Below are 26,117 nucleotides of genomic sequence, written 5' to 3'. Positions count from 1 at the left end.
ATCACTTAGCGAAGGCTACGTGGCTTATGTCCATGCCCGTCTGCTATCACATCGAATGTTTGGAATTCACCTTCAATGCTCCCCTTTGATGCCTGTCAAAATATGCACCGCGCTGTAATCGAATTACGTCAAATGAGGAACGATCGCGCTGGAGATTCATCAGACTGCAACAATTTTCGACTTAGATCATCTTCAGCTTAAGAGAGATAGTTATTGGGCGTCCATAAATATAATTGTGGTGTTATGTGTTGCGCTTAGTTCTCACAGATTAGTGCAATGATAAATATGTTTCGTCATTTCCCTCCCAACTTGTGGTGAGATCGTTTTATTATGATCGACTATAAGAAGAGGGTTGTCAAAAATGGTTACAAAGTTTGGCAATTTAATAACAGGCTCAAAAAATTAAACCCGATCCACTTCTCTGCAACGAAATCGAAGCCATTATTACGACCATTACAAAATGCTTAAATTAATTGTACCAGATAGTGGATGCAAAACGAGATGCGGGAACAAAATCCCACCATTCGTGTCTATCCACTTGTGACAGATCAAAGGGCCAGTGTACAAAAGTGCACCTAACCCCACCATGGTTTTCTGGATGCGTGTGTCTGAAGCGGTTCAGCTCAAGACCAATCGGGGTGGAACAATTTGTGGACGTGCCGGCACGAGAGAACACAAAAGTCGCCGAGGACAGCCAGCGGCCTCGTTCACCTGCATTGACTTTTAGCCAATATACCAACGTACCAACCGGCGAAGAAAACAAAGTAGCCGAGGACACTTGTTCAGCGTTTTCTCGCAGCCCATCAGTGCTGCACTTTAACGAATAGCACCATTGCCCATAACCAGACACACGAAGGCTGTGCAGACAAAGCCGATACAACGTGCTGCTGACACATTGCTGTGGGCCTGCCCCATGACATTGAGCTGGTTAGGCTGGATGGCCGTAAAACCTGGGAAGTGGTGAACTCCCGGGAACACAATCTGTGTACGCGGGACACTGCGAGAGTCCCGGTGAGTGTATAATGGAGCAATATTAACCATATATGTAACAACAATTCAATAGGGCGAATGGGCTAATTAATTATGATACACTTTTTTTTTTGCAACTGTTGCTGTTTCATTTTCGCAGTCCGCTTTGTACGCGGAACCATCGTCAGCAGCAATGTCGCTTTGTAAGCGCATAAAACTGTGAGTCACATGATGCACACAGAAACGTGCGTGCACGGGTACGAATGAATAAACAGCGGATTTCAGCACCATAAAAGGAGGATCGTAAATAGTTCAATGCGAGAAAATTTACGTCCCGGGCAGGTTTCGTTCGGATGGGAACGGGAAGGTATTTCGATTCTTTCCAGTATATGTTTTTTATAGTTTTTGCTTAGAAATGTCACGCTACGACACGTAATTTTTTCATTGTTTCTTAGAATTCAGGAAAAAAAACCCTCAAACGGAACCAATTAAGCAGTAGAATGTGAACACAATTACAAGAAAAGAAAAAAAATAATTCAGCCGCTTTCTATCTGGTTCGATGGCAAGGCAGGTCTTTCACACAGCAGTACCATGAATCCGAATCCTATCTGGACCGTTCTTTTCAAGCCTGAAATGTTTTATTTTTGAGCTGATCCGAATGCCCCATTCAAATTTAACAGACCACAGATCAAAGCACCGAATATGAAGATACTTGCCCAGATGCTTTTTAGCTAAAAAAATCTAGCTCTAAAATGATCGCCTAATGGACAGTTTTGTGTGTTCTCAGCTAAAAAGAATCCCAATTAGTTACAGAACAATCAACAAAACCAAAACTGCCTCCGTTAGAATTTTGTTTAGCAATTTTACACGCTATTTACAAAAAATGTAACAGCGGTTGCATCTTAACGGCTTTCAAATGCATTCCTCTTGCAGTACAACATTCGTCTCTGGTAATACCATTTGGCTTCAGACGTTGAATGACTCATCAAAGGTTGTGGGCAGGCATCTTTTAAGATTAGAGTCAGAATGCAGTACGGTTAGGTTGTTATAAAAGTCATGTTCGTTTTAATATTTAAAGAAATCGCAACACAAAACAAACACTTGATTGAGTTTTAATTTAAACAAAATAGCAACATTTATCTCCATATATTATCTGACTGAATAATCTGTCCTGTGTATAGGGAGATGATCAATTTGATATTAAATATCCCGTTCTGCCATGTGAAATATTGGCTACACGTCCGTCTCTACCGACGAATCACTCTATTAAGGCAATTAATTATTACAGTATAGGACAATACAGTTCTACTTCATGATTTTAGACAGGCAACCCAATGGAAAGCTCGAGTCGTAGCGCTTTCTTGTTAATACTTATTGTAAAATATGCCAGTATGTCTTTCATTATGGCGTAACTTTCAAACGTTCGATTAATCACCCTTATAAGGCACAAAACCATTGGAAACAGCACTTGCACTACTCGTTCGTGTATGGATTCGGTTGGAGGTTTTGTATAGAAATGTCATTCTGGTGTATTCGTCAACTCAAAGATGCTTTTAAAACCAAAGCTCAGTTTTTCCTTATCAACTTTTTTTGCAAAAGTACTGCAAGCTGCAGAGGCGAGTTGAACGAAATGGGTTCTGAGCGGCCGCGAACTGTCCCGAATTCACAAAGTGTTTTATTTAATGTGATAGAGGCATTCAACTAAGGGACTCCAAGGGATTAAATCCACCACTAGCAAGCTGCTGATCAAATCACTCTTGACTGGGATCACAGTCTTTTATAAAAAGTTGTGACAAATGTAGTTATTCAAACTCACAGCCTCTATGAATAAAGGAATAAACAAATCCTCTCTAAAAGCCATTCTTAACTCTGTAACATTTTGCGTGCTTAGAAAGTGATGCATTAAATCATTATCAATAAAAAAATAAGAAGTCTTAGACACCCAAAGCCTCAATAAAAATGTAATAACTAAAAACCATCTAGAAAAAATAAATGTAGTTACTAAATGTAAATGTAGTTACGAAAAACAATAATAATGTAGTTACTAAAAAAGAATTATTTATGTATATTTATGTATATTTAATTATTTAATTATAACTTAAATCAATTAGTATTGATCATAGAATTGTATACAAGGAAAATCTATTTAACCGCGGCCTGGCCTTGCCTAAAGAAATAACAAAAAAAAAAACTATTTAATTTTCATTTATCGTTTCGTTTTACGGCTTACCTTTGTATTGTAAAAAAAACCTTTAAACATTATAAAAACAGCCGTTATAGTACCAAAAATAAAATGAACATCATTAACGCAGGTGAAGTTACTGCAGCATCTTTTACGACAACCCAATCGTATTCGTATTCCATTGTATCTCAAAACAGTCCGGTGACTCCCTTCCGGACATAAAAAAAACCCACCCCGGCGTCCACAATTGTGTTTTATTTTCTTTTTCTGTTATTATTCTTGGAAAATCTCCTACCCTCAAAGTCACGGAATCGATCGGATGGTGGCATCCACAACCGCTCCACCGAAAGGTGCCCCTCGGCAAAAGAAAACTGCAGCACAGACCACATGCAAAAAAGGGCATCTACAATCCCTGCAAGCAGAAACAATCGTCAGCAATAACATGAAAGCGATAAACGAGCGCGTCGGTGGTTTCTGCACACCGCCAGTAGCAGCAACATTGTTTCGACGGTATATTTAGTGTTTCAGCGTACATTCTCGTACCACCGCCGCGCGGGGGGGGGGGGGGGGGGGGGTTTGGGGTGATCAGTTTTATGCGAATTCGCACCGACGATCGATGGAGAATCCACCGTCTGGTTTGGTTTGGTACGGCTAGCCATTCATTCACATCCCCATTCTCCCGCATTTTTTCCCTTTTGCACCCTCTTCAGCTTCACCATTTCACCGTTTGAGAATCAAAAAGAAAAGCACGATCGTTCTTGAGTGCAGAGCGCGGGAAGATGCATGCACACTCGACGCCCTGAAAGTAAGCCGTGTAAAGAAAGAGCCAAAACAAAAAACACAATCAAGCATCGTGGAAAGCCACCATGCAACCAGCCAACAGCAAAAGAGTGAAGCGTGCTTTCTCATCCCGTTTCGAAGGCTAAAATTGGGGATAATTTTCGAATTAATGCATCATTTCCGTACCACCACAGCGGAGCAACAGAGACTGAAAAGCCAGCAGGCCACAGCAAAGGGTCTAAATTAAAGCGAGACGCTATCCGAGAATTTGAGACGGGATTGAGACTTTATCCCTCAATTTACCATCCCACACCGGACGCGGCAGGAACCTTGAGAACACGAAAAGCCGGCGAGTGGGTCAGAAGATTCATTTCCGGCATGCCAAGGGAAGGTTTCATGGCGCCCACAACTACCTGTCCTGTCTGGTATTTAAACAGCATCCAGATGCACACACACACACGCACACACCCAATAACACTGTCTTGTTAAGCTCAAGGTTTTGAAACCATCGCTTTCCGTTGGACAGTCAAAATAAATAAACAATCAATATGCTACAGCTATTGGTCAATAAATTCGTGCTAAGAACACATGTTCGAGCAGTACGGCCGTCGAGTGCATCACACATGCGGAAAACGGTTGACGTTCACAGAGTGTGCGTCTGAATATTGATCGTCAGTAAAGGCCAGACCACACGTGATACGAAGAGAAGCTTTACGTGCCTCGTTCGGTTTGGTGCCGAGTGCAATAAAAACCGTTGACTTAAACGTGAAACATTATCACACCGCGGTGCAAGATGGGGAATGGGGGAGGGTTTCGCAACTCGGAATAGTGTGGAGTATATGTTGGCCAAGTGCAAATGAACATGCTAATAAACGGGAGAAATTAATTATTACCAAACTACTGTTGGTGAACAGTAATGAAGCAACTGCAACTGTTTTGCACAGGCGAATTCGAATTTTGTAACAGTTTGTCATACAATTTATCTGATTGAGGGCGCTATTTTTGGAAGGTTTTAGGAATGTCACAAATAAGTACAATAAGGAATGCCACAATCCCAATTGGTATTTAAAGAATTCTTAGAAAGAAGATTCCTGTAAGTCTTTGGCCTGCCCTACGGATGTCGGTCCAGCAATCCAGTAGTGCTTCCCCGATCCGCCGAAAGAATTACGACAAATCGTCGCCGACTATCTTGGGTGACTGGTGACGCGCGCCGTCCCAATGCGTTGACTGCAGGATAAACGGATCCACCTGGTAGGAGCTATTCCAGGTCGATCTAGAAAAAAAGCCTGATTCAAATAGATCTGACAACGTAGTCTGATAGGCCCACCAACTATGGATGCTTATATCCGGTTTGTTCCTGTCAATTTTTAATTCTTTGAGCTTAACTGTGGCCTTTGATGTCGCTGAACATTATCAAATTATTCGTATCTTAATTTGTAAAAGGAAATCCTGAGGAGATTTCTAGCAGACAAACCGTACCACTCCACAACAGTCAAACTAACGCCGGCATTGAAAATCGGTTTCAAATTAAATTATTATTATTTTTTTTTTTAATTTAGAAGAAACGATAATCTTTCAGTTGGTTACATAGCTCAAACTCAAACGTAGTTTTAATTGATGTCAAAAATAAAAATAATGGAATTTTCAGGAGCAGCATTTGCCCTTCCATTTCAAACCTAACTTTCAATTTTTTTATGATCTTTTATAATTCGACGGGCCGGTGGTATTGGCGATAGTGGATCCGATCTTCAAATGGCAGGACCGGAGTTCAACTCCCATCCGGACCTCGTCCCCCCGTAGTGAGGACTGACTATCGAAATACGTGGTATCGGCAAGCCTAGTAAGCCGGCGTGACCTCAGTGGTCGTAAAGCCAAGAAGAAGAGGATGAAAATAATGTCAATACGGAATAATCTTATCAACAAAATCAATGTTTTACAAACCTGTCCGTTAGTTCTCTAGTTACAGAGGTTTGCAAAAATATTCAAAAATTAAAATCAGCATTTAGCGAACGAATACCTATAAAAAATGTTTTGAAACATCCAAACTGTTAAAAACATCCATTGTCTAATGATGCACTTTGCTTAGACGAAGGGACCGGATAAAATTTCATCCAGATCGTCTCCCCATGTCGTTTATGCGCTACAGCTTTTTTTTATAGCAAACAATTCTATTCAGGAAACTGTTATTTTTGATTATTTTTAGTAAATTCTTACTTACTATCATTGTATGAAGTATTTTAATTGTAATTCAACCAATATAAATTAGTTACAAAGTTTTTCTCTGTCTTATAGGCTGCTTTACACAGTATCGCTGGCTGTAGTTTGGTGTATATATCACCAAAATGACACATATTCATTTGTATTATTTTACGTTCCAAACTGGTTTAGAGCGTTTTACAATTTAATTACTAAGTCCTCCGTATGAACCACCCTTGCATCTTTCGTTGGGTGGAAAGATAGACATTCAGTTGCCTTCCGTTGTTAGTAGGACGATTCCCAAACAAACGTACGCATCTGGTATGCATCTTAAGATGTTCTCTCTCCATTGTATATCACGAGCAATGCAAATATGCATTAAGTACATACCACCGCTTCAACACCAACACCAATCCACTCTTATTCGTGACCAAATTAAATCACACCGAGACGAAGCTGCTGCAAAACAGATGAGTATAGGGGCGAAGCGGTTAATAAATGGTAACCGGGTGCGTGCATCCGGGCCGACCGCGACTGTAATCTGTCTGTCTCTGTGCTACATTCTCGCATTCTGCCGAGCGAGCTATGGAGGAAAATTAAACTGCAAGAAGGTGATAAGGTGTGGTGCAACAAAAAACAAAATAATAATAAAAATAAAACGAGACATAAAAACGGGCAGAAATATCGTTTGCCCGGGTGGCAGCAGTGTCTGACAGGTAGCCTGACCCTGCCGTTGTGGCATGTCAGACACGCGAAGGTCGTTTACACACACACACACACTGCGCCCATTTCCAGCTTCCAATCCTTGAGACCAAACAGTCATCTCTTCCTTCTTGCAGAGATACCGGATTCTTGAGCTGCGCAGAATGAATTGGTGGCCGGGAACTTGGGAATATTTGTTATGTTTACAGCAGGGGATTTACATCGTACAAACCTGTGATTTGGTAGTAGCATCTTACTGTTCGAATTTTTCAATATGATTTTTCCATTAGTTGTACTAGCCTTGCTGGATAACGTATTTTTGCTGGATAATGAGACTTCTTACTAAGAAAGTGAAGCTGGACTGTTTGAAGGCATTCTTTCCACTGAAAGGCTCTGTATCTTAATAATTGCCCTATGAACTCACAACAAAGTCCGGTTATACTGCGTGAATCCATGCCATGAATCTAGTAAAAATGTACATCCTAGATTATCTAAGAAATATAGCTAATACAAAGCCTTTCAACATTTGTCCTGACCAGGACCTGATCATCTACACATTACCTCAATGACCCATATTTCTAGATATTGCTTTTATCTTGATCAGAAATGTAGGATTTGGGGTACGCCATAAATCAAGTTTCACATTCACTAATAACCATTTAAACACTGTGTCTACTCCTTCCTTCCTCCTATTCGGGACAACTTAAGCTAATTTGGATGTAGCAAAGAGTGGCGACACTACGAGGTAAAACACAATAATTACCTCACAACTTTATTCCAAACGTCACTCGTGTACCGCAAAGTAAAGCCACCGAGGGTCAAGCGTGGGCGCAACTTCGAAAGTACCCAACCGCTCTCTGAAAGCATGATTCAAAGTTCAATTTTATAGCTCACGTCATTGCCTAGGGGCCTTCGCCGGCACCATCATCATCATCCGGTACTTTGGAACTATTTATATCCGACGCCTCCGTCCGACGATCTCTGACGGGAGTCCCACCGCGAAAGTAAGAAAGCCTGTCCACAGACGAGAAGAATCTGAACGGACTCAAATTCACATGCAAACCGGTGTAATTAGTGGAGACGAAACCTGGCAGGTAACCTGGTCAGTGAAAAGATATGGCACACAAACGAAGAGGGGAATGAGTTTCGATGCCCAATTAAAGCCAACTCGGGTCGGTGAAGAAGAGAGCACCGGTTTCCGTTGTGTGTACGTACGCCCGTTGAGCATTTCCGATGATCTTCAAATGATCGCGATCGCGATGAAGTGTACCCAACCGGGGACAGGATTGAGCATGGTTCTTCCTCTCGTTTTGCGTATTTCTTCGGTCTACCTGTAATGTAATTTAAGGAACGATGACCTCATCGATGGCAGCGACCAAACGGAGATGTCTTCTCCTGGGACGTGCTATTCAACCACCGCTCCAAAAGCTCATGCTTAGACGTCGCGCGTTAAACAGCAAAACACAACAAACTGGTTCCGTTCTTCGCACACCTATGGGGAACACTTGGATGCGAATGTACCACAAGAAGCACTTCTTCGTGTCTTTCCTACCACAGTACCGGAGGGTTTGGTCGGATATTTGTTCGCTACTATTGAGGCCACCCGAAAGAAGCTCAAGAAGCATCACTCCGGGGGCCTTACGTCTAATCAGAAAACTTCACCAAAGCGCTATTCGCTAACGGATTCGGAGGAAAGTGTTACGAGGAAAAATGGGAGACGACCGACCGGGGATCATTATTTTGCTTTTTCTGCCTTTTCCGGGTCTCTGCCATGCTTTTTTCTTTGCAATCATCGTTAAGTGCGGTAATCGCGAAATGGGCAATTAATCTACTATTCATCATCTTATACCACAGCCATTGTGTATATCGTGCATGGTTGGTTCCGCATCGTAGCGGATAAAGATCCCTATCGAGGTGTATGTTGAGGCCTTTCACCACCGATTGTGTTTTGCGTTAATTTCATACTTGTAAGCTGATAGATGTACACTAATTTTATCTATGGTGCATCTGACAGTATAGCTGCAGACAGAAGAGCAAACACCCGATAAGAGTTGTGAACCTGTGTTGATGTTGATGGAGTAGGTTAAGGTTATGCACCTTAACTACAAACAATTTCTGAAGTGATCTCATTTGTTTAATGGATATATAATATGTGACACTCGAATATCTCGTGTCTCGAAGATCGTAAATACCCTCCGTCACTTATAGCACACCTCAAGACATTCCATCCTTCTGGAAGGTATTAAAAGAGTTCCATTTGCTATCGGGCTACAAATCAAGCACCTAATGAGCCTCCAGACCATTTACTTCATTCGTCCACCTGAGCAAGATCTCACTTTGCGCAGAAGAAGAAATATCTAGAAACGAAATCCAGTCCTGCTTATGAATATCCCCGGCAAGCAATGTGCAAACATTCGCCATAACATGACCTCGATGCGGATGCGTTTGTTTGTGCACATCAACTTCTTCTCGCCATAACCATTGAGCGCAGCCGAGTTTTAATAAAAACATACAACCTTTCGGATAAACATACCGCATATCCTGCTGTGCTTCACTCGACGCAACGCGCGTTTTTCAGACTCACTGACAAGTACGGCCATACCCTGGGGGAAAAAACCCCCGAACTTCCACACTAACGATGAAAGCTTCCCAAAAACGATGCAAATCAATCACCGGAGATGCGATTCAACACCCCGATTTGGTACGGTCTTCTAACCGCAATTCAGTTACAGACCGATGTGGACAGCGGACAGCATTTCAAGCATTGCTATCGTATTGCTTTTATCCGCCGTTCGGTTAGCTACGGTGTTCCGGGATACGGTACCAAAGCTAACCTGAAATTAAATGGCATGAGATCATACCGGAACACATATACTTATATACACGGTAAAGGGAGCGAAACCAGGGACAGAACCTATACTTCGGCTACAGACAACCTTCTTTACCCAAAAGTCTCTTGTCTCTGTCTTGTTGTTTAGCGCAAGACCCACTACCCAAATGGTTCCGTTTCCGTCGCAACAAGGGACAAAATACACACACACACACAGATACACTGTAAGCTCCCACACACTTACGACCTACGCCGGGTAAGTTCTGGGGTTCCACTCTTCCTGCTGATCTCTCACGATCGGTTGCTATAATGCTGTTTGGTGCAAAACCCGTGGTCCCCTAATCTGGGCACCCCCCCACACACGCTCACGCTCTAACTGTGTGGTAGTGGCAACAGTATGGTGGCACGCGTAGGCGCGTACAGCCAACCCCGCCGGTACTGGGCGGGGACTGGTGGCGGAAGGTCGCGTTCGATCAGCGGCCGAGATTCGAAAAGCCCGTAGCCGCGCAGTCGCTATTTTGCATCTCGACCGGCGTGAGGTTCGCAAGCGTGTACGCCGGTGTGTTTTGTTTCGAACGTGTGAAATCCGGTTCACGGTAGCCAACGCAACACGTGAGCGTCGAGTGTTGAGGGTAGGGGGTGATGCTGCAAGTACATTTACCGGAAGTAGCATCATCACACTAGAACATGTGGTTAAGCCGCACTACTCAACTCGGTTTCACGTAGCATCTTCCCGCGTGCACGGTAAATCCATCCCAAAGTAAGTATCAACCACGTGTAAGGTGCATCTATTACATCGATCGCCAAGTGTTTGTGGTACTCACCATCAAAAAGGAGAAAGGAGTCTCTGCTGGAGATTAGCACGAGATGCAAACCAGTTACCACTGGGCTTGCAACAGCAAAACCGCAAACAGCCGGCAGTTACCGGCTTTTGGAGATTCGGGTCGTGAGCCCCAGAGTCATCATAAATATGAAAACAGGTTTTCACATTCGTGGATTGGAAGGTTGTGTTTTTTCGAACTTTGTTGCCAGGCCGAACGTAGTGCAAACAGTTTTAGTGATCCTCATACCATTTGGAGATATATGTTTTTTGTTGACCTGTTTGTCCAGTGCTGGGCTGGGTCCCCAATGTTCGTTTTCTCTTTAGAAATAAAGTGAAGTCAATAAAATTCATAAAATTGCTTGCTAACACGCGTATTTAACGATCATGTATCCTCTCTTCTGGCTCTACATCATCGGTACACATTAATGACGTGTGAGAGGCTGGCGCCATTAGCGCTGAGTCAGCGGAACACCCGGTTTTTAGTGCTCATAAAGAATACTTTATAAGGCTAGATCGTGAGTTCTTTATGGATGAAACAAGCTGCAGACAGCCTGCGTTTATGGGCGATCCGGTGGTTATGCGACAATAGCACCGGTTCTCACACGACGGGACCAGGGTTCATATCCAATCCAAAATCGTCCCCCCATAGTTTTGAGGATTTTTTGACTATTCAATTTTACGGGCATCAGCAAATCTAGTAAACCAGAAGATGACCGGTGTGATCTAGTAAGTCTTGTTTCTATAGTCAAACACTTAAAAGTTAAACGATTGCCGGAAATTGATCACAAAATGTCTGTTTGATCGGCTCTGTTACCAGGGTTGATGCAAATTGCTGTGTGTCTCTCCTGCGTACAATGCCCTTATAAAAACCGACGCACGTGAAATTTGCATTGCAAATATGTTGATCTCGTTTGCACAAAACCCGTGCATTCCCCGCCTTCGGTGGAGCACATATGGGGGACCTATGACAATGAACCGATCAACCACAGTAACTACCCAACATCAGCATTCACAACTCGTGTGTCTCTCGCTGGATATCCTTTCCTCCTTCTCTGGTGGATGCATTTGCCCAGCTTTTAGCCTCGCTTTTGTAAAGTTGTAAACTTCCCTCCAAAGGTTTTCGCGATAAACAGTGATGTCCTTCCTACGAACGTTTCGTCCAAATCTGATTCTCAGTACCGCTCCACCATCACCACACGGTGGAACTGAACGTGGGACGATGCGTACCGGTACACCTTCTTCCAAGAGTGCTACGGCACCGGCAAAACCGGCATCAAGTGGCAGTAGGAAAAACTCAACCTCAACCAGCCGTACAATCACTGAAGAGCCCGACCGTGCGTCGTTTATTAATAATGGACGACGTAGTAGCAGCAACAGTGTCGGAACGGTGCAGAATCGCAGTGGATCAAAGCAGCAGCAACAGCACGGTGGATCATCGTCTGGCCGATATGGGAAGGAAAATCCGGCCCCGATTGTGGTTTATCTCGATAAGCAACCGGACGGCAAAAAGCGTCCGACCAGCATCCTGCGCACGAACACCTTCACACGCCATGATGACGAAGTGCCGGAACGTGTCCGGCAGGCAGTCACACGCAGCGAAACCTTTACGATCAACGAGACGAACGATGAGCCGACGATCAATACCGGTACCTACACCAGACCGGCAAGTAAGTGGCGTACTTGGTTTGGTGTGTCCTTGCCTTTAGCTAATTCCTTTTCTTTACAGAAATCCTGGCCCCTGCAACGACGGACGTGTTTGAGCCACTGTACGCGAAAAACATTTCCCTAAGCTCGCAGGAGCAACTTCCAGTAGTGGTTGATTCGCGCACCTATCGTAAAAAATCCTTCAAAACCTCTAAACCGGTACAGAAGGTGGAAAGCTTTATCAAGCGCTTCGAACGAACGCTCTTTAGCAAGGGCACTGGAAACGATTCCAAACGGCACGGCAGTTCACGCAAAGGTTCCAACGCGTCGGAAGTGACGATCGTGCCCGCACCCCGGTTCCGTGACGTCGGCATTAACTGTAAGCTGGATGAGGAGGAAAAGTTTAAAGCAAAACTTGAAGCGATGAAGCAATCACGCCAAAGTTCGCGCGATTCGCTCATCAACCACCGGGAGCGTAGTTTGTCACCCGGCAAGCAGCGATACTTTACATCCGGCACGTACGATCGGCGATCATCCTCTTCCCTGTCGGTGCAACCGCTGAAAGAGGACGGCAACAGCTATACTAGTGGTCGGGAAAGCACGACACCTCCACTGCAGATGACTTCTTCCCCAGGGAATCGTTCCACACTGTACAAACCGACCGAAAGTAGCTTCCTGAAAAGCCGGCAGAAAGAAATCGAAATGGGTTACAGTGTGGTTAATAAACGGCAACCGGGGTTTTACCTTTCGGGTGGCCGCGATGCGCTCGAGGAACGACCCGTTAGCAACAGCCGCGAGCGGCACTACAGCAATCATCAGGACAAATCATCCCGCCGGGATACTTACCAAACGCTAAAGGATGAGTACGAACGACAGCAGGCACACGCTGCCACCAAACCGGTCGGAATCGCTAGTCCACGGATGAGTGCGATACGTACATCCACAGTGGACGTCCCACAGTCACCACTAGCGATCCGCAAAGACTCGCAACCGGACCTACCGAAGTACACATTTGGGACGACGGATCTGCAGCAGCGCCGTAGCCGCTTCCAGCAGTTTCAAAAATCTTTCAAACGGATGGATGACAGTGCGTCCGAGGTGTCGGTGCAGCAGAGTTTCTTCGTACCTATTTAAGAAATTTTCCGAACACTTCCAGTTTTGTTTTGTTTGCTTCAGAAAGTCGTTAACATTCTAGGTCAAATAATCCGCACAATATACATACACAGCAGGACCATGACTTAATCGGTAATAAACTATGTCTTCTCTGTGTGGCATGTTTAAGCTATTTTACTTCTTTTGCATTATAAACTGAGGAAGTTTTGAACAGTCATTTATGTGCTTCCTTGATTTCAATTCCCGGCAGAAATCAAAGCTTTCTTGTACGCAGACAATATTATCCAGGCCTCTTCTTCTCGTTCCGCTTGCGAAACTCGTCTGGGGCCCCTGCGAATTAGGGTAGACAAGGGCAGTGGCCGAAAAGTACGGGTTACGAAATATCACACATCAAATCCAAAATCCTACACATGCTTGGAACTGGCAAAGCTAGAGCATCATGCACAACCCCGAAGCATATTATCAATTCCTGGCTCCTACCCAAAGTACTCTACGGCATCGAGATTGTTTTCCGTGAGTGTGAAAACTTCGAGAAGTGAGTAGCACCAGTAACATATGGTTTACCAGTTCGACCAATTGCCTCCTTCACCACATCGTCACCACCACTCACCGGAGAAATCGTCCCTGATACCACCGCACTCCTGCAAGAAACTGGGAACTGAAGCTCAATCCACGCACCGGAGAATTCGTCCCTGATATCACCGCACTCCTGCAAGACATTGGGAACTGAAGCACACACTCCGGTGGAACCGGAAAAATCAGGCGTATCGTGTATGGTACTCAGTTGATTCAGAACAAATTTAAACACTTTCACCATATCTTAACAGACAACTCCGATGGCTGTGCGATCAATTCAAGAATCGATAACTGTGCGATCAAGCTCCCTAATCACACTTCTATCTTCTCTGCCGAACCAACAGCCATTCAACTGGTCACCGACGAAAGATTCCGCACCGACAAACACGTTGGATTCATTCCTGGGTGGGTTCATTCCGGGATTCACGAACACGAAAAAGCCGACCGACATGCCAACGAAGGTCGGCTCACACACAACGCCGCGATGCCATATGATTCACATCTGACACAATAGTTGCCCGAAACTGGAACACCACCTGGCACATCATAGTCCTCAGTACCAAACTCCTTTCCATCATGCAAAATACCCCACTATGGTTTGTTCCCGATTCTAACCACAACCAACGAGTCCTACCTCCTAGACCGATCCAGTCCTCCACTCTGTGGCGTTGTCATCTTGAACCACCTGCCAACTAGACACAGACTTCGCAACCATTTCATTACCCGACAAGCGAAAGACAGTGAGAGTTAAGTTTACATAGCAATAGCTTTCACAATAAAGCAACCACGTCAGCAATAGTCATAGTTTAACATTAAGTCATATCTCCAAAAATTTGTAACCCTACATTTAACCATATACCAAGTGGCAAATGAGGCCTCTATAAAATAACCTCTATAAAATAAAGAAAGAAACTTCGTTTGCCCGCAGCTGGTTCAAGTTCAGATAACAAAAATAAGAATGCCTTTTTAAGTTTACTCTTCCGAAAAATTCTATTTATTTTCCTTTTCAGATTCTAGTCTTACGACAGAGTAAATGGCTAAAGAATGTTAATGAATAAAGAAAAAATAGAAACTGATATTTCAATGCAGACACCATCCTACTCGGAACATAGAAAAGCCCTACCACTCGAAACATGTTAAGTTGAATGTTTTTCTTCGTACTTCATCATATCTGTTTCACATAAACAGAATAATTTTGAGTGCTCTTTCCAACTGCTCTTCAGCCGCGTAACAGTTCTCCCGGGTCCATTTCTCTTCAATCTCAAATCAAAGCAACCATTGCTTCATGTCCTCACAGCAAACCAAACAATTGGTTCGTTTTCATTAATAGCTATAAACCTTCGACGATACAATCCGCATGGCACAAGAATTAGCTTACGGGACAATATTTTAACGTAAACAACGTCATCGGGCACCACCGATCGGTCAAGATCTGCACGCTTAAAGACAGCAACAAATGATGTGGTAAAAAATATCGTTACATCCACTGCTATTGCTTCGTTTCAGGGTGTCATCATCAGCGAAATCTTCGATGGTGCCGAGTGCGATAACTGTCCCGACCGGTGTCCGGGATTTACGCCTCATGCCTGGAGGTAAGTGTAATGATATATAAAATGGTAAAATCTCTCCCCCCCCCCCCCCCTCCCGTTCTGGTGGCATTTGCATGTACGTACCACCTGGTGCAATGTGTCGCTGCTGTTTCGGCTTCCGGTAGATTATCCGTGGTTCCTGGATCGACACCGGACGATAAACGGAACCGTTGGGATTCGCGCGGATTGCCCGTCTCTGGTTGACACGTTTCCTTGTCGGGCAGATGCGTATGATGTGTCCTTCTTGGCGGCAGTAAAAGCATAGCCTGGTAAAATAGCGGCAGCTTTCGGTGGGATGGCCCAGCTCGCCACAGGCGGCACATTTTTTTGTCTGTCGCTTCGGGACATGCCGAATTGCTGCATGCTGCTGAATGGTTCGATTGCAGCTGGGTACCGGGACGTGTTTCCTATCGCCATTTTCAACAACATAAGAGATACTGGCGTGATTTTTAGGTTGCTTCGATTTTCCTTTGCGGCAGCACAACAGATTTCCCATCTTCTTCGGGTGACTGGATCTTCTCTCGAGTAATATTTCAATTGGAAATATTAACGGTCTTTAAGTGTGGCTAGGAACGGACCGCCTTCAACGGACAACAGCGTGTTACAGAGAACTGTGCCTTCAGCAACGGTAGACGCGCTGCTAAACATCTCACTAACACCTACATACACACACGCTCTTTCGGCGCTGATGCAACAGGTTCCTTTACCACTACAATTGCATGCATTGTTTACGTTTTGACGTTCCGGTGAATAATTGGTTCCGTTTGTTGACATGATTTTTTTGCTTGCAAACGGGAAGAAATCTTCTTTTACTTAACTAAACAAATTCCTCACACATTTTGTCTAATTTCGTTTCTGTTTCACTTTAAGATTTTGCTGACTTATTCTTATGGTGTGTCCCTTCTGGCGATTGTAAAACCACAATCTAGTCGAATATCGGCAACGATCGGATCGATGGTCTAATGCACCACAGGCATTAGACGATGGTATCCCTGCCGATGGTTCCGCACTTGCTGTTATCTTGCCGTTGATTTGGGTTGATTATTTCTACCACATCTCTTGAGATGTGTATTATTTGAGCTTTGCAGGAAATCATCTCTGAATGAGTTTAAATTCTTAGGATTATATTGAGTAAATTCCTTCTAAGAATCTCTTTTTTTCTAAATGCATCATTTGATGGACATATGTGTGTGTAAGCGAGCGGTTTGCTTTGTTCAGTGTTTCTCACACATTTGCCAGATCTACAATAGTAATGGGTGAATCGCTTCAAAACTACCGTGTGGATACAATTTTTTTCGTTCATTTATAGAGGCTTTGAGTCTTAAAGACTACATTCGCCTCTCCGATATGTCGGTACAATCCATTAGCGAATCGGAGCTGTTCGGGCCGTACTCATAATTAGTGATGGGCTCACGGAATCGGACCTACATGGTTCCGATTCCGTGTTGGGAATCGTTTCTGATTCCGATTCCACTTTCGGAATTGTTTCTGGTTCTGGAACCGATTCCGGGACGAATTCCTGATCAATTGCTGATCCGGTTCCGATTCCGATTACGGAACCAATTTCAGAAACGATTTAGCAGCCAATTCCAAAACTGAACTGATTGCGATTCATGATCAAACTCCAATTTAGACAAGTGTTTCCGTTTCCTTTAACCGATTGCGGAATCGAAAATGGTTCCGGAATAGGAATCGGAACCGGTTACAGTATCAGAAAAGGAACCAGTTCCAGAATCACGAACGGAATCGGAACCGGTTCCGTATCACTGCATCAGGCTGTATTTAATATGGGGAAAAACATATTTTTATGTTGTTTTCGATCGATTTCAGTTTATTCAATAGAATCAAAAGAAATCATCACATCTTAGTTACAAAAACTGTCATTAGACCTGATACATAAAAATGAGAGATTATGGAAAATATAAGCTTTCAAACAAAAATATTTGTTTATTGTAGTGAAAAGGGTTAAAATATTTCTGTTGAATTTGATACGCTTTGTACGTTGGTCCTTGCACTATTTCGACGCTTCGGGAACGCAACTGGAGTTGCAGAGAACTCGTGTGGAACTTATCTTGTTCTGTGCTGCGTTTGGACTAGATGCCCTTCCCCTGGGCTGTATGCCTTGGGCACAGCTTCTAGTCAATCGTAAAGTCAATAAGCTAATCCTTGGAGACAGCTTAAAGTGCCATTAGCAGGCCACATTTCGATGTGCAATACAGCCATGGGTCAGTTTTCTGGAATACCATAAGTCAACAGGCTTGCGACTCTTCTGTGAATCTTGAAGAGTAATTCTCACAGTTTATCTTCAATATTCCTGTAAAATAATCAAAAAGAAAACCATCATATTAGTCAATCATTGATGACAATACTGCGACAATACTGATGAAATATTTTTGTATTTTAGGTCTTACGGCTTACCTAAAATACAAAAATATTTCATCATTGACCAAATTTACAAAAAATCCTAAGTTAAGTCACTTACGTTACTGATCCGAGCGCAAAGAGTTTATCAAAAACTTTCACATCAACCTCCATGGAATTGTGGTCAGATTAAGTTTTTATATTTATAAATTTTCACCGTTTTGGGACGTTTTTGTACTTTTATGGCGTGCTTCGTTTTTGCCTGCTTGGTTCCCCGCTGTTTGCGCTTCGGGCAGATGCGATTGATGTGTCCTTCCTCGCGGCAATGAAAACACAGTCGTGTAAAATAGCGGCAGCTTTCGGTCAAGTGATCACTTTCACCGCATGCCTTACATTTTTGCTTTTCCGGCATGCTTTGAACCACTTTTTCCGGCTTTGAGTGAACCTTTTTTGGACCCTTTTGTGTTGACACCAGCCTGCCGGCTTTTCTGGATTGTAATTTTGTTTGCAAATTGCGTTGCAATGGGTTAAGGTTTCGAGCGGGTGACACTGTTGCAGATGACGACATACTCGTTATTGGCGCGTTTGATTCCGGATGCATGGGTACCGTCGAGATAGTCCGTTGTGTCCGGGCATTATTGACTTCTACCGGATAGTACGGTTCTACAGATTGTTGCAAATCTTCATCTGATGATTCATCATCGCAGCCACATAATAAATTTCCCATCGTATGCCGTCCTGTATTTACTCTCCTAAGTTACACTATAATCCACCAATATGAGAAATAGCACATTGAGAACATTTACCGTACACCTTCACTTCCACTCACTGAATAACGGCCGCCACTCGCATATACAGGCTACAGCTCAACACACTCGAAGTGTGGAGATAAGGTCTAGCAAAGTATTGCAACAGGCCTTGCAGCTTTACGGGATCTATTTAGAGCCAGATCACTGATAAGCACGTGAATCATTTGCAACGTTCAGCAAACATATGTAACGCCACATAAAGGGTGATCCTACGGAAAACGAAACAAAGTATTTGGAAAAATTAATAATATTTTAAGACTTTTTTTGTAGAAAGAGTAGTTTACCATGTTATTTGTGGGAATTATTCGAACTTCCAACCGTTTGATGGTTTTCGTCACCGTATGACAAAGTGCAGATTCTTGCTGGGACACATACGATCTACCATTAGCCAGCCTAATAATCCAAGGCCGTTTCGCTTGTGTTGGTATGCCAATCTAATCACTATTTAGTAGCAAAACCGTAGCTGCCCAACTTATTGTCCGCAAACACCCTGTAGTTTTACTTTTCCTTCGATTGTTTGCGTGAGTTAACAAAACGAGTTTGTCGATACTGCACTAGGTTTAGCAGTAGACGGTCAGCAGTGGTGTGGTTCGCTCGTTGTCAAGATTTGTTCTTAAATATAGTCCAGAGTCCGATGCAGGTATAGAACGCTGAGATATACCTCCCGGAAGTCTATATACCGGAAGATTTGTCCTGAAATATTCCGATATATGCCATGTACGGTCAAGGAGGTACAGATGTGAGCGAGTGTTAAGGCGTACAGTTTGTAGTGTTGTTTTATGTTAGTGCTAAAAAGGGCAATCTAAATGCAGTACTGATTTTTCGTACTCAAAAATACAAGTTTCGTCTAGAAATGGGAAAATAAAAAAAATAAAACAATGCTTGCCGCATTTCTCGTTGAGAAACACTGGATCGTTTAAAAAACGCTGCGCCATACACGCTACACGCCTAACCACACACACAGTACAGTTTCGAGCGTGGTTGAGGGTGGTCGTCCCGTCGTGTTATTTGTGTCGAATGTGCGTTGCTTTCTGAACTACAGTCGACATGGGTCTAGGAGAATCAAAGCCAGAACCTGAGATAAATTATTACAAGGCAGCTAATCGAGCTCCACAGAAAAATGACCAGCACCATTATCAGACGAAACGTGACCGTCCTCGGCCAGCCGAACAAAAGCAGCCAACTAACCGCAATCGAAATCATCAACCGATCTACAATGTTAAGCCCCAGAAACCATCGCTTGCTCACCAACATTCTCACCGGCAACAGCAACCCAAGGTGCCGACGGAACGGGGTAACAAAGGGCACTACCAGAGCAAGAAGGGCGAATGTAATGTGTGCGGTCATGAAGGGCACACTGGTGAACGCTGCTATCATCGCCATCAAACGTGCCAAATTTGCTTGCAACCTGGCCATCTGCGTTCGGTGTGCAGACAAAAAACGCATCATCCTGAGAGTGCACTCAGGCCGAAAGATGGAGGGCCGCGCAAGAATTACTAGCTTGGGTAGGTATGATTAGACTTTGGTTAATGTGTTTCAAAGTTGGTCAGAAAATAAATAATTCGATGTTGTATGCTTTTAGGACTCCAGCAGCACCCAGCAAGCCCTGTTACGTATTATCGCCTATGAGTTCAAATCATCCCGTGTATCATCTACTCTATATGCTGAGGATAGCCAAAGCCAGCGTCAAAAAACTATTCCCGATTATGATGATTGATCCTCAATACCCGGGCGGCAGATTCATGTTCAGTTTATTTTTAAATCACAATGTATTTAGAATGCAGATATAAAGTTTGAACCGGAATGATGTTGGTCGTATTCCTTCAGAAGTGATCACTATTAGCGTGCATGAGGCTCGCGATCGATTATTCGAATCGTAAAAATATTCCCGTTAATCTTTATCCACTAGCCCATGTGCCCAGTACTAGGAGATCAAAATCCACTTATGTGTTATGTAAGAATTGCGAAGTTACTGAAGAATATTTGAATGAACCGATTACAACGAAGTATGATCGATTTCGAAATTATTGCGTTAGTTTGCTTGTCCAGGTTAACGGTGCCAGGTTAACTCGAATCCAATGGAAAGAATTTTCTTTCCCATGAATAACCAAAATCAGAGTTGCAAGAGTACTCTGTCGTAAGTTTGCCGACAGCGTGTATCTGGTGGAAAATACTTCCTAAACGATTTCATTACTTCAATGCCTTGGTGAGGAAATAAATATAAACAAACAAGAGGATTTCTTTTTTAACATGTTCTGCGTTGGTTCCCGTGTTTAGTTTTCGGTTAGTTACAGTTTTTGTTAAATTATGTTGTCCGTTCTAATTTTGGGTTTTTTTTTTTCAATATATATAGTTTTTTCCTTCTAATGATGCTAAATTATTCTCCTACTCGGATCTCGGACGCCAGTAACATATTGCATTTCAATTTTCAGCCTTATGGTTCTGGTTGTTATGGCGCTGTATAAATTTCTGATGCGTATAAATCTAATAAGGCGGTTCTGATGCAGTTGATATGATAGGATTGTCGCGTATCGGTGTCTAGTGTCCAGTCAGAAGCTGCAGCGAGGAGGGCTGAATTTGTTGAGGATGTAGGAATAGGTATTCGGATGAGGATGTATGTCCTATTCGAAGGCGGGATAGGACTTATCAGTTGTTGGTGGATTTGATACCTTCCTATGAAGCGGTGTTTCAGCTTGATGGGCGGAGTTTGTTGCTGACGTCTAGGTTGTGCCAGATGGTATTTCAGTGTAAAACGATTATGCTGTTGATAAAAAAGATGGCATCTCAGCGCGAAAGGGTGCTGCGTATTTCTGCTGGACGAAGCCGACCTTTGTTGGCCAGAAGATTAGCTTTTTCGTTTCCGCTGATTCCGTAATGACCCAAAATCTAGCAGAAAACGAATTTTGGAGACGCAGGTATGGAGTCTAGGAGCTGAATGTGGGGATCTTTGGAGGTGCCGTATTGTAGGACGGCTAAAACACTGACACTGTCGGTGAAGATTACGTTCGGCCGGTCGATCTGTAGTTGTTCGTCGGCGGGTAGTTAATGGCTATTACTTCGAGGGGCATGGAGGAAATCCTGTGCTTAATCGATCTTCAACATGCTTTTGCTTTTGTGGCAGTGACATGTAAGTCATGAAACAATACGATTGCTGAAAAATTGTTAAGACAGTTGCTACAAATGGATTATGCTGGACATTTTATAACAATCATTCCCAATATTGTTTTAATATCTTATTTGATGGTAGCGTATGCATTTGTTTCATACAGATAAGATTGTTCCCAGCTTGGCGAATGGTTTTAAGAACCTCGTCCTACAGCTCTATTAGTTCAGGGATTGTGTCCACCCCACTGTGTTTGTGAGACACTCACAACTCAAATCATTGTCGCGTGTCGTATTAATGTAATGAAACTTGCATTCAGAATCTGCAGGATGCGTCTAAGTAATGCCTCTCTTCAGCAGCCTACAGGATCTTATGGGCAATTTTCAATCGGAGAACTTTATCTTTCCCCATTCTTTGGTCAAAAAGGAAGGATCAACTGATTGTAAAGGCCCTGGAAAGAGCTAGAAGATGCGAACATTTATAATCTATGACAATTCATAGTAAGTCAGTATTTAAATACAAACGATACAACTGCTTGCGGTGTGCTGCATATTCCTGCAAAAAATCACCACAAGCTGATTCTTGGTTATATTGGCCAATGTAAAGGTAGTGTTGTTTCGCCCACAAAATCATAATGATTGTGAGTGAAACATAAACGATGCGCGCTTCATCCATTAAACTTCTTGATCGTGCATTGAAATCTTTCATTTCAATGCGAGCGTATTTTGACGCAATTGCCTTCATTCTGATAATTTCGATTTACCAATATAACACCTTTGTCTCTAGAACAAAACTCCACTAACCTTAACCTTCTACTCTGATCCCCTAGTGGTCTTATAATTACCCAAATGCATTGCAAAAAAGCAGCTAATTAAAATGTAATTAAATGTGACTACAGATAATTTTTTTGTGCTGTGTCTGCATTTCGCTTTCTGCCCAAATTTACCAGTTCCATCGCGGCCGGATGCATTACGTCACAATGGCTATGATGAGCGCATAAAACAGAGAAAGAAAGAAATGTGTAAAAACGTGCATCAAGAGAGGAAACCAGCTAAAGGCCGCAGGGCACAACATATGCGATTTTGTTTCACAAACACGTGTGCATGCGATCACGCTCGCGCCAAACTCACAACCACCACTGCTAGCGCATAGGTAATCCGTATTTCTGTTTTGATTTTCGCATTCGTGCCTGTTTTGTTGACGCAGCAACAGTCGACAGAGCACAGTGGGTTTTTCTAATGGTCAAAAATGCAACTATTTTAATTATTGCTCTTGTTTTAAGTGTCGAATTAAGTATAGAAACTATTTTTCTTTTTGAAACAAAATAAATATTTCTAAAAATATGAAATTTAAATGTTTTTGATCATGCGCTCTAAAAAAGGGGCCGTTTTTCTAGAGGGGCCCACCCCACCTATCCCACATTTTGGACAATGTGGGGTAGAGCGCTAGGCACACTATGCATTGCTATGCTTCGCACATTTGCACAACCCTTTCCAAGTCTTGCTGCCGTCGATCGTCTAGACAAAACCGTCTCTTTTGCGGGTGTGATTTTGTCGCTAGCGGCTGGCAGTCCGTCCATTCCGTTTTCCGTCCGTGTTATTTGTCGACAAAGTACCATTAAAAAGTGTTGCGTGTGATTATTGTGCCACAATGTGATCGAGCGATTTGGTGATCGAGTGCCGCTATCAAAAACATGGCTTCAACGAAGGTCTATGGATGGTTAGTTTCAAAGGGATCGATTGTTCTTTTCTAAAAAGTGTCAACATCGTCATCGAGCTAGCTCAAATCTCCATCACCGATTGTTCTGTAGAAGAGAAAGAAAATGTAGTAAATGTCGCTCAGCATCTCTGTTACATAAAAAATGCCCCACGCAGGGTAAACGCATGGTTAATGGTGCATTTTTTTCTCACTAAAATGACATCCAGTGCAGTGTGAAAGGTTCGTGTTGTTTTACCTCGTTCCGTCGTCACGGTTTTGGCCATGTGTTTTTTTTTGGCTGCTAACAAAGTTGTGCCTGTGCGTATATGGTTACAGTGTCGCGAGTGCGTCTAGTGCTGCTGCTCATCGCACGCATCTTCGGTACCCGTGTGTAGTGTGTGAGGTAGATGAAAAGAAGCACATTGAAATGCGATGCACTAGTGTGCGTGTGTTTTCAGTGCGTTGAATGCAGTGCTGTGCGTTCATGTTGTATGGAGCTGTGCAGGTTAGAATTGTGTCGCTTCAAGTACGTGCGTGTGAGGTGCATCCAAGAGTGCAGCAGGCAAACAAAACACATGCCGATCGAGTGTCATCCGTACCACTTGAGCTGTGACGAGTGCTTTCTTCCATCATTTAGCTTCATTCGCTGTTGACCGTCACGTCCAGTACGTGCTAAGGAAACGAAGGTCTTCCTACAACCATTCCTGTGCATTGCTACGCGCGACGCCACCCGCAATCCAAGCAGCCATAGTTGCGTCGCGTTTGTTTACGCTTTTCAAGTGTGTGTGTGCTTACCGCGCATCAGCCAATTTGACATTTCAGCTGGTTTGGTTGCCTTTGGGTTCGGTGGTTAGATAACAGCAAGCTCCAGCAGTGGGAGGAATATGCGCCTACCAAACGAACCGAAACCAGCGGACTTTGCCCGTAGCAGCAGCCTCCTTGGAAGCCTTCGTCGACGTCTATCGGACGCCGTGAGTGGAGCGGGCACTTTAAGAGCATCGGCCTCCGGTGCACCACAGCAAAGCCCGATGGATGCGAACGGTGATGCGGCGGGCGGACAGCAGGGCACGATCGAGGTACAACCGGTGGTAATCCGCAAGACACCGAAATTTCCATCCCGCGAGCGGCATCTAGCGATCAGGCGTAAGAATCGTGTACCACCGGTGGCGGAGTTGGTCGAGCTGGCGCCTTCCTGTCCCGGTTCACCGCTGTCCGTTACGAGCGGTCGACGTCTGAGCAAGTAATTATCCGGGTTGCTTTTCATCTGTTGATCTCATGCGAGGTGCGGGGTGCTCCAAATGGGGTGCAGTAGGGTAACAAGCTAAACCCGGAGGTTCATTAACGCGATCTAATACGACGGGCATCGCCATCGAACAAAAACTCTTTACCGTGAGCGTGTGTTTTTGTCCTGCAAACATTCACTGGCCATTTAAGAGGCTTCACTAGCCTAAAGAGCTTACAAGCTAAGATAATTACATTTTTTCTGATGAATTTTTCATAACTTTAAGGATGATCTTTTCAATATTGCGGAACAAATAAATACATTTACACGATCATTTACTTGATTAATAGTTTCAGTGCAACTTTTTTGTTTAATTAGCTTATCTTAATAAAAGACTATGAAAAGTTTTATGTCTGGTCTTATGTCTGGCTCTTCATTATGATCCATACTATCAGGATATTGTTTAACAAATTAGCAATAAACTACTTTGGCGAATTAATTCATTTTATTTTATCACATTTTATCTTGAAATCTGTATCAAAAACATTTTGTTGTAGTGTAAAAGCAAAACAAATTTTGCATTTCTCAAACAATTATGCTTGACCATTCCCGGATTGCATTAGAGTATCTGCACTACAGTACTCTAACGATCAATTACATACTCCTTTTGGATGGAAATTTATTGAAAAAAGTCCTATGATAAAGGATCAACAAAAAAAAAGTTGTAGTGCTTGCTGCTGAAGCAAGATGGGACCCTCTTTCATGGACATTGGACCTTTCAAACGAAATTCAGGCATAGAGTACTTCGACTAAGGGGTTGCAACGTCCATTTTATTCAGAATTTACTTCGCCGATTGAATGAATACTCTGACATCTGATCCCAAGGTGCAGAACAATACCATTTTTTCCTGATCCTTAGAGAGTAGATTTCTTTCTTCTTGAATTAACGGCATTCTAAGGATATGTCGGCCTTCGAATGGCTTACTAGACTTGTTTATACAACGCAGTTAGATACTATGTCCACACGGGGATGGGATGGGATTTGAACACCGATCCTGTCATGTGAACGCTGGCTCCACTGTCGCATCTTCAACCGGAGTAGACTTTCATCCTACTATTCATGAAATTACAGTTGCTTGGAAGAGATTTAAATGCACCTTATCCCGTGTGGGCTCGGTTGATAATGTTATTGCCTTTGTGCATTCGTTTGTTCGGTGTGGTGCAGATGGTTACGTATTGGTGCGTCACTTTTCCTAGCTACCAGTTTCCAAAGACGACTTTGAAGATTTTCCTGTTTCATTGGTACGCTTTATGTTCATGTTGGCGATCTTCAAATCTACACGACTTAAGCGGTGCCCAATGGTTTAAAAATGCCATCATCCAACACTGATGGTGGAAAAATGTATGTATTGAAGAAGTATCCAGAACAGAACAACGTCACAATACGTGCTATTTACGGACGCTATTTACGTGCTATTTACCGCCAGGATGTCGGGTTCTCCGTATAGCTCAGCAAGCTC

General features: G+C 43.3%; 3 protein-coding genes across 4 annotated transcripts in view; all 3 read left to right on the top strand.

Moving 5' to 3' along the window:
* LOC126562617 (peroxisomal targeting signal 2 receptor) overlaps window positions 1–26,117 on the top strand; it is a 491,929-nt gene that overhangs the window by 82,830 nt on the left and 382,982 nt on the right. The window lies entirely within an intron of this gene.
* LOC126561858 (four and a half LIM domains protein 2) overlaps window positions 1–26,117 on the top strand; it is a 108,785-nt gene that overhangs the window by 1,640 nt on the left and 81,028 nt on the right. The window contains exon 2 of one of the 2 annotated variants that reach the window (XM_050218205.1): window positions 15,322–15,407. Coding sequence is in view for 1 of the 2 variants with exons in the window: in XM_050218203.1 (XP_050074160.1) it covers window positions 24,260–24,615 (356 nt within the window). In the remaining variant the exon portion in view is untranslated. Of the gene's footprint in view, window positions 1–15,321; window positions 15,408–24,256; window positions 24,616–26,117 lie in introns of those variants that run through there. The other variant, XM_050218203.1, reaches the window with a different exon arrangement.
* On the top strand, window positions 11,618–13,262 carry LOC126562019 (uncharacterized). Its single transcript, XM_050218429.1, has 2 exons — window positions 11,618–12,149; window positions 12,209–13,262. The coding sequence occupies exons 1-2, from the start codon at window positions 11,618–11,620 to the stop codon at window positions 13,258–13,260; spliced, it is 1,584 nt and encodes a 527-aa protein (XP_050074386.1). The 3' UTR covers window positions 13,261–13,262.

Source organism: Anopheles maculipalpis, chromosome 3RL (genome assembly GCF_943734695.1).
Source record: "Anopheles maculipalpis chromosome 3RL, idAnoMacuDA_375_x, whole genome shotgun sequence".
NCBI classification, from domain to species: Eukaryota; Metazoa; Arthropoda; class Insecta; order Diptera; family Culicidae; genus Anopheles; species Anopheles maculipalpis.
Note: the sequence above shows the minus strand (reverse complement) of the source record. Positions and strands in the feature narration are given on the sequence as shown.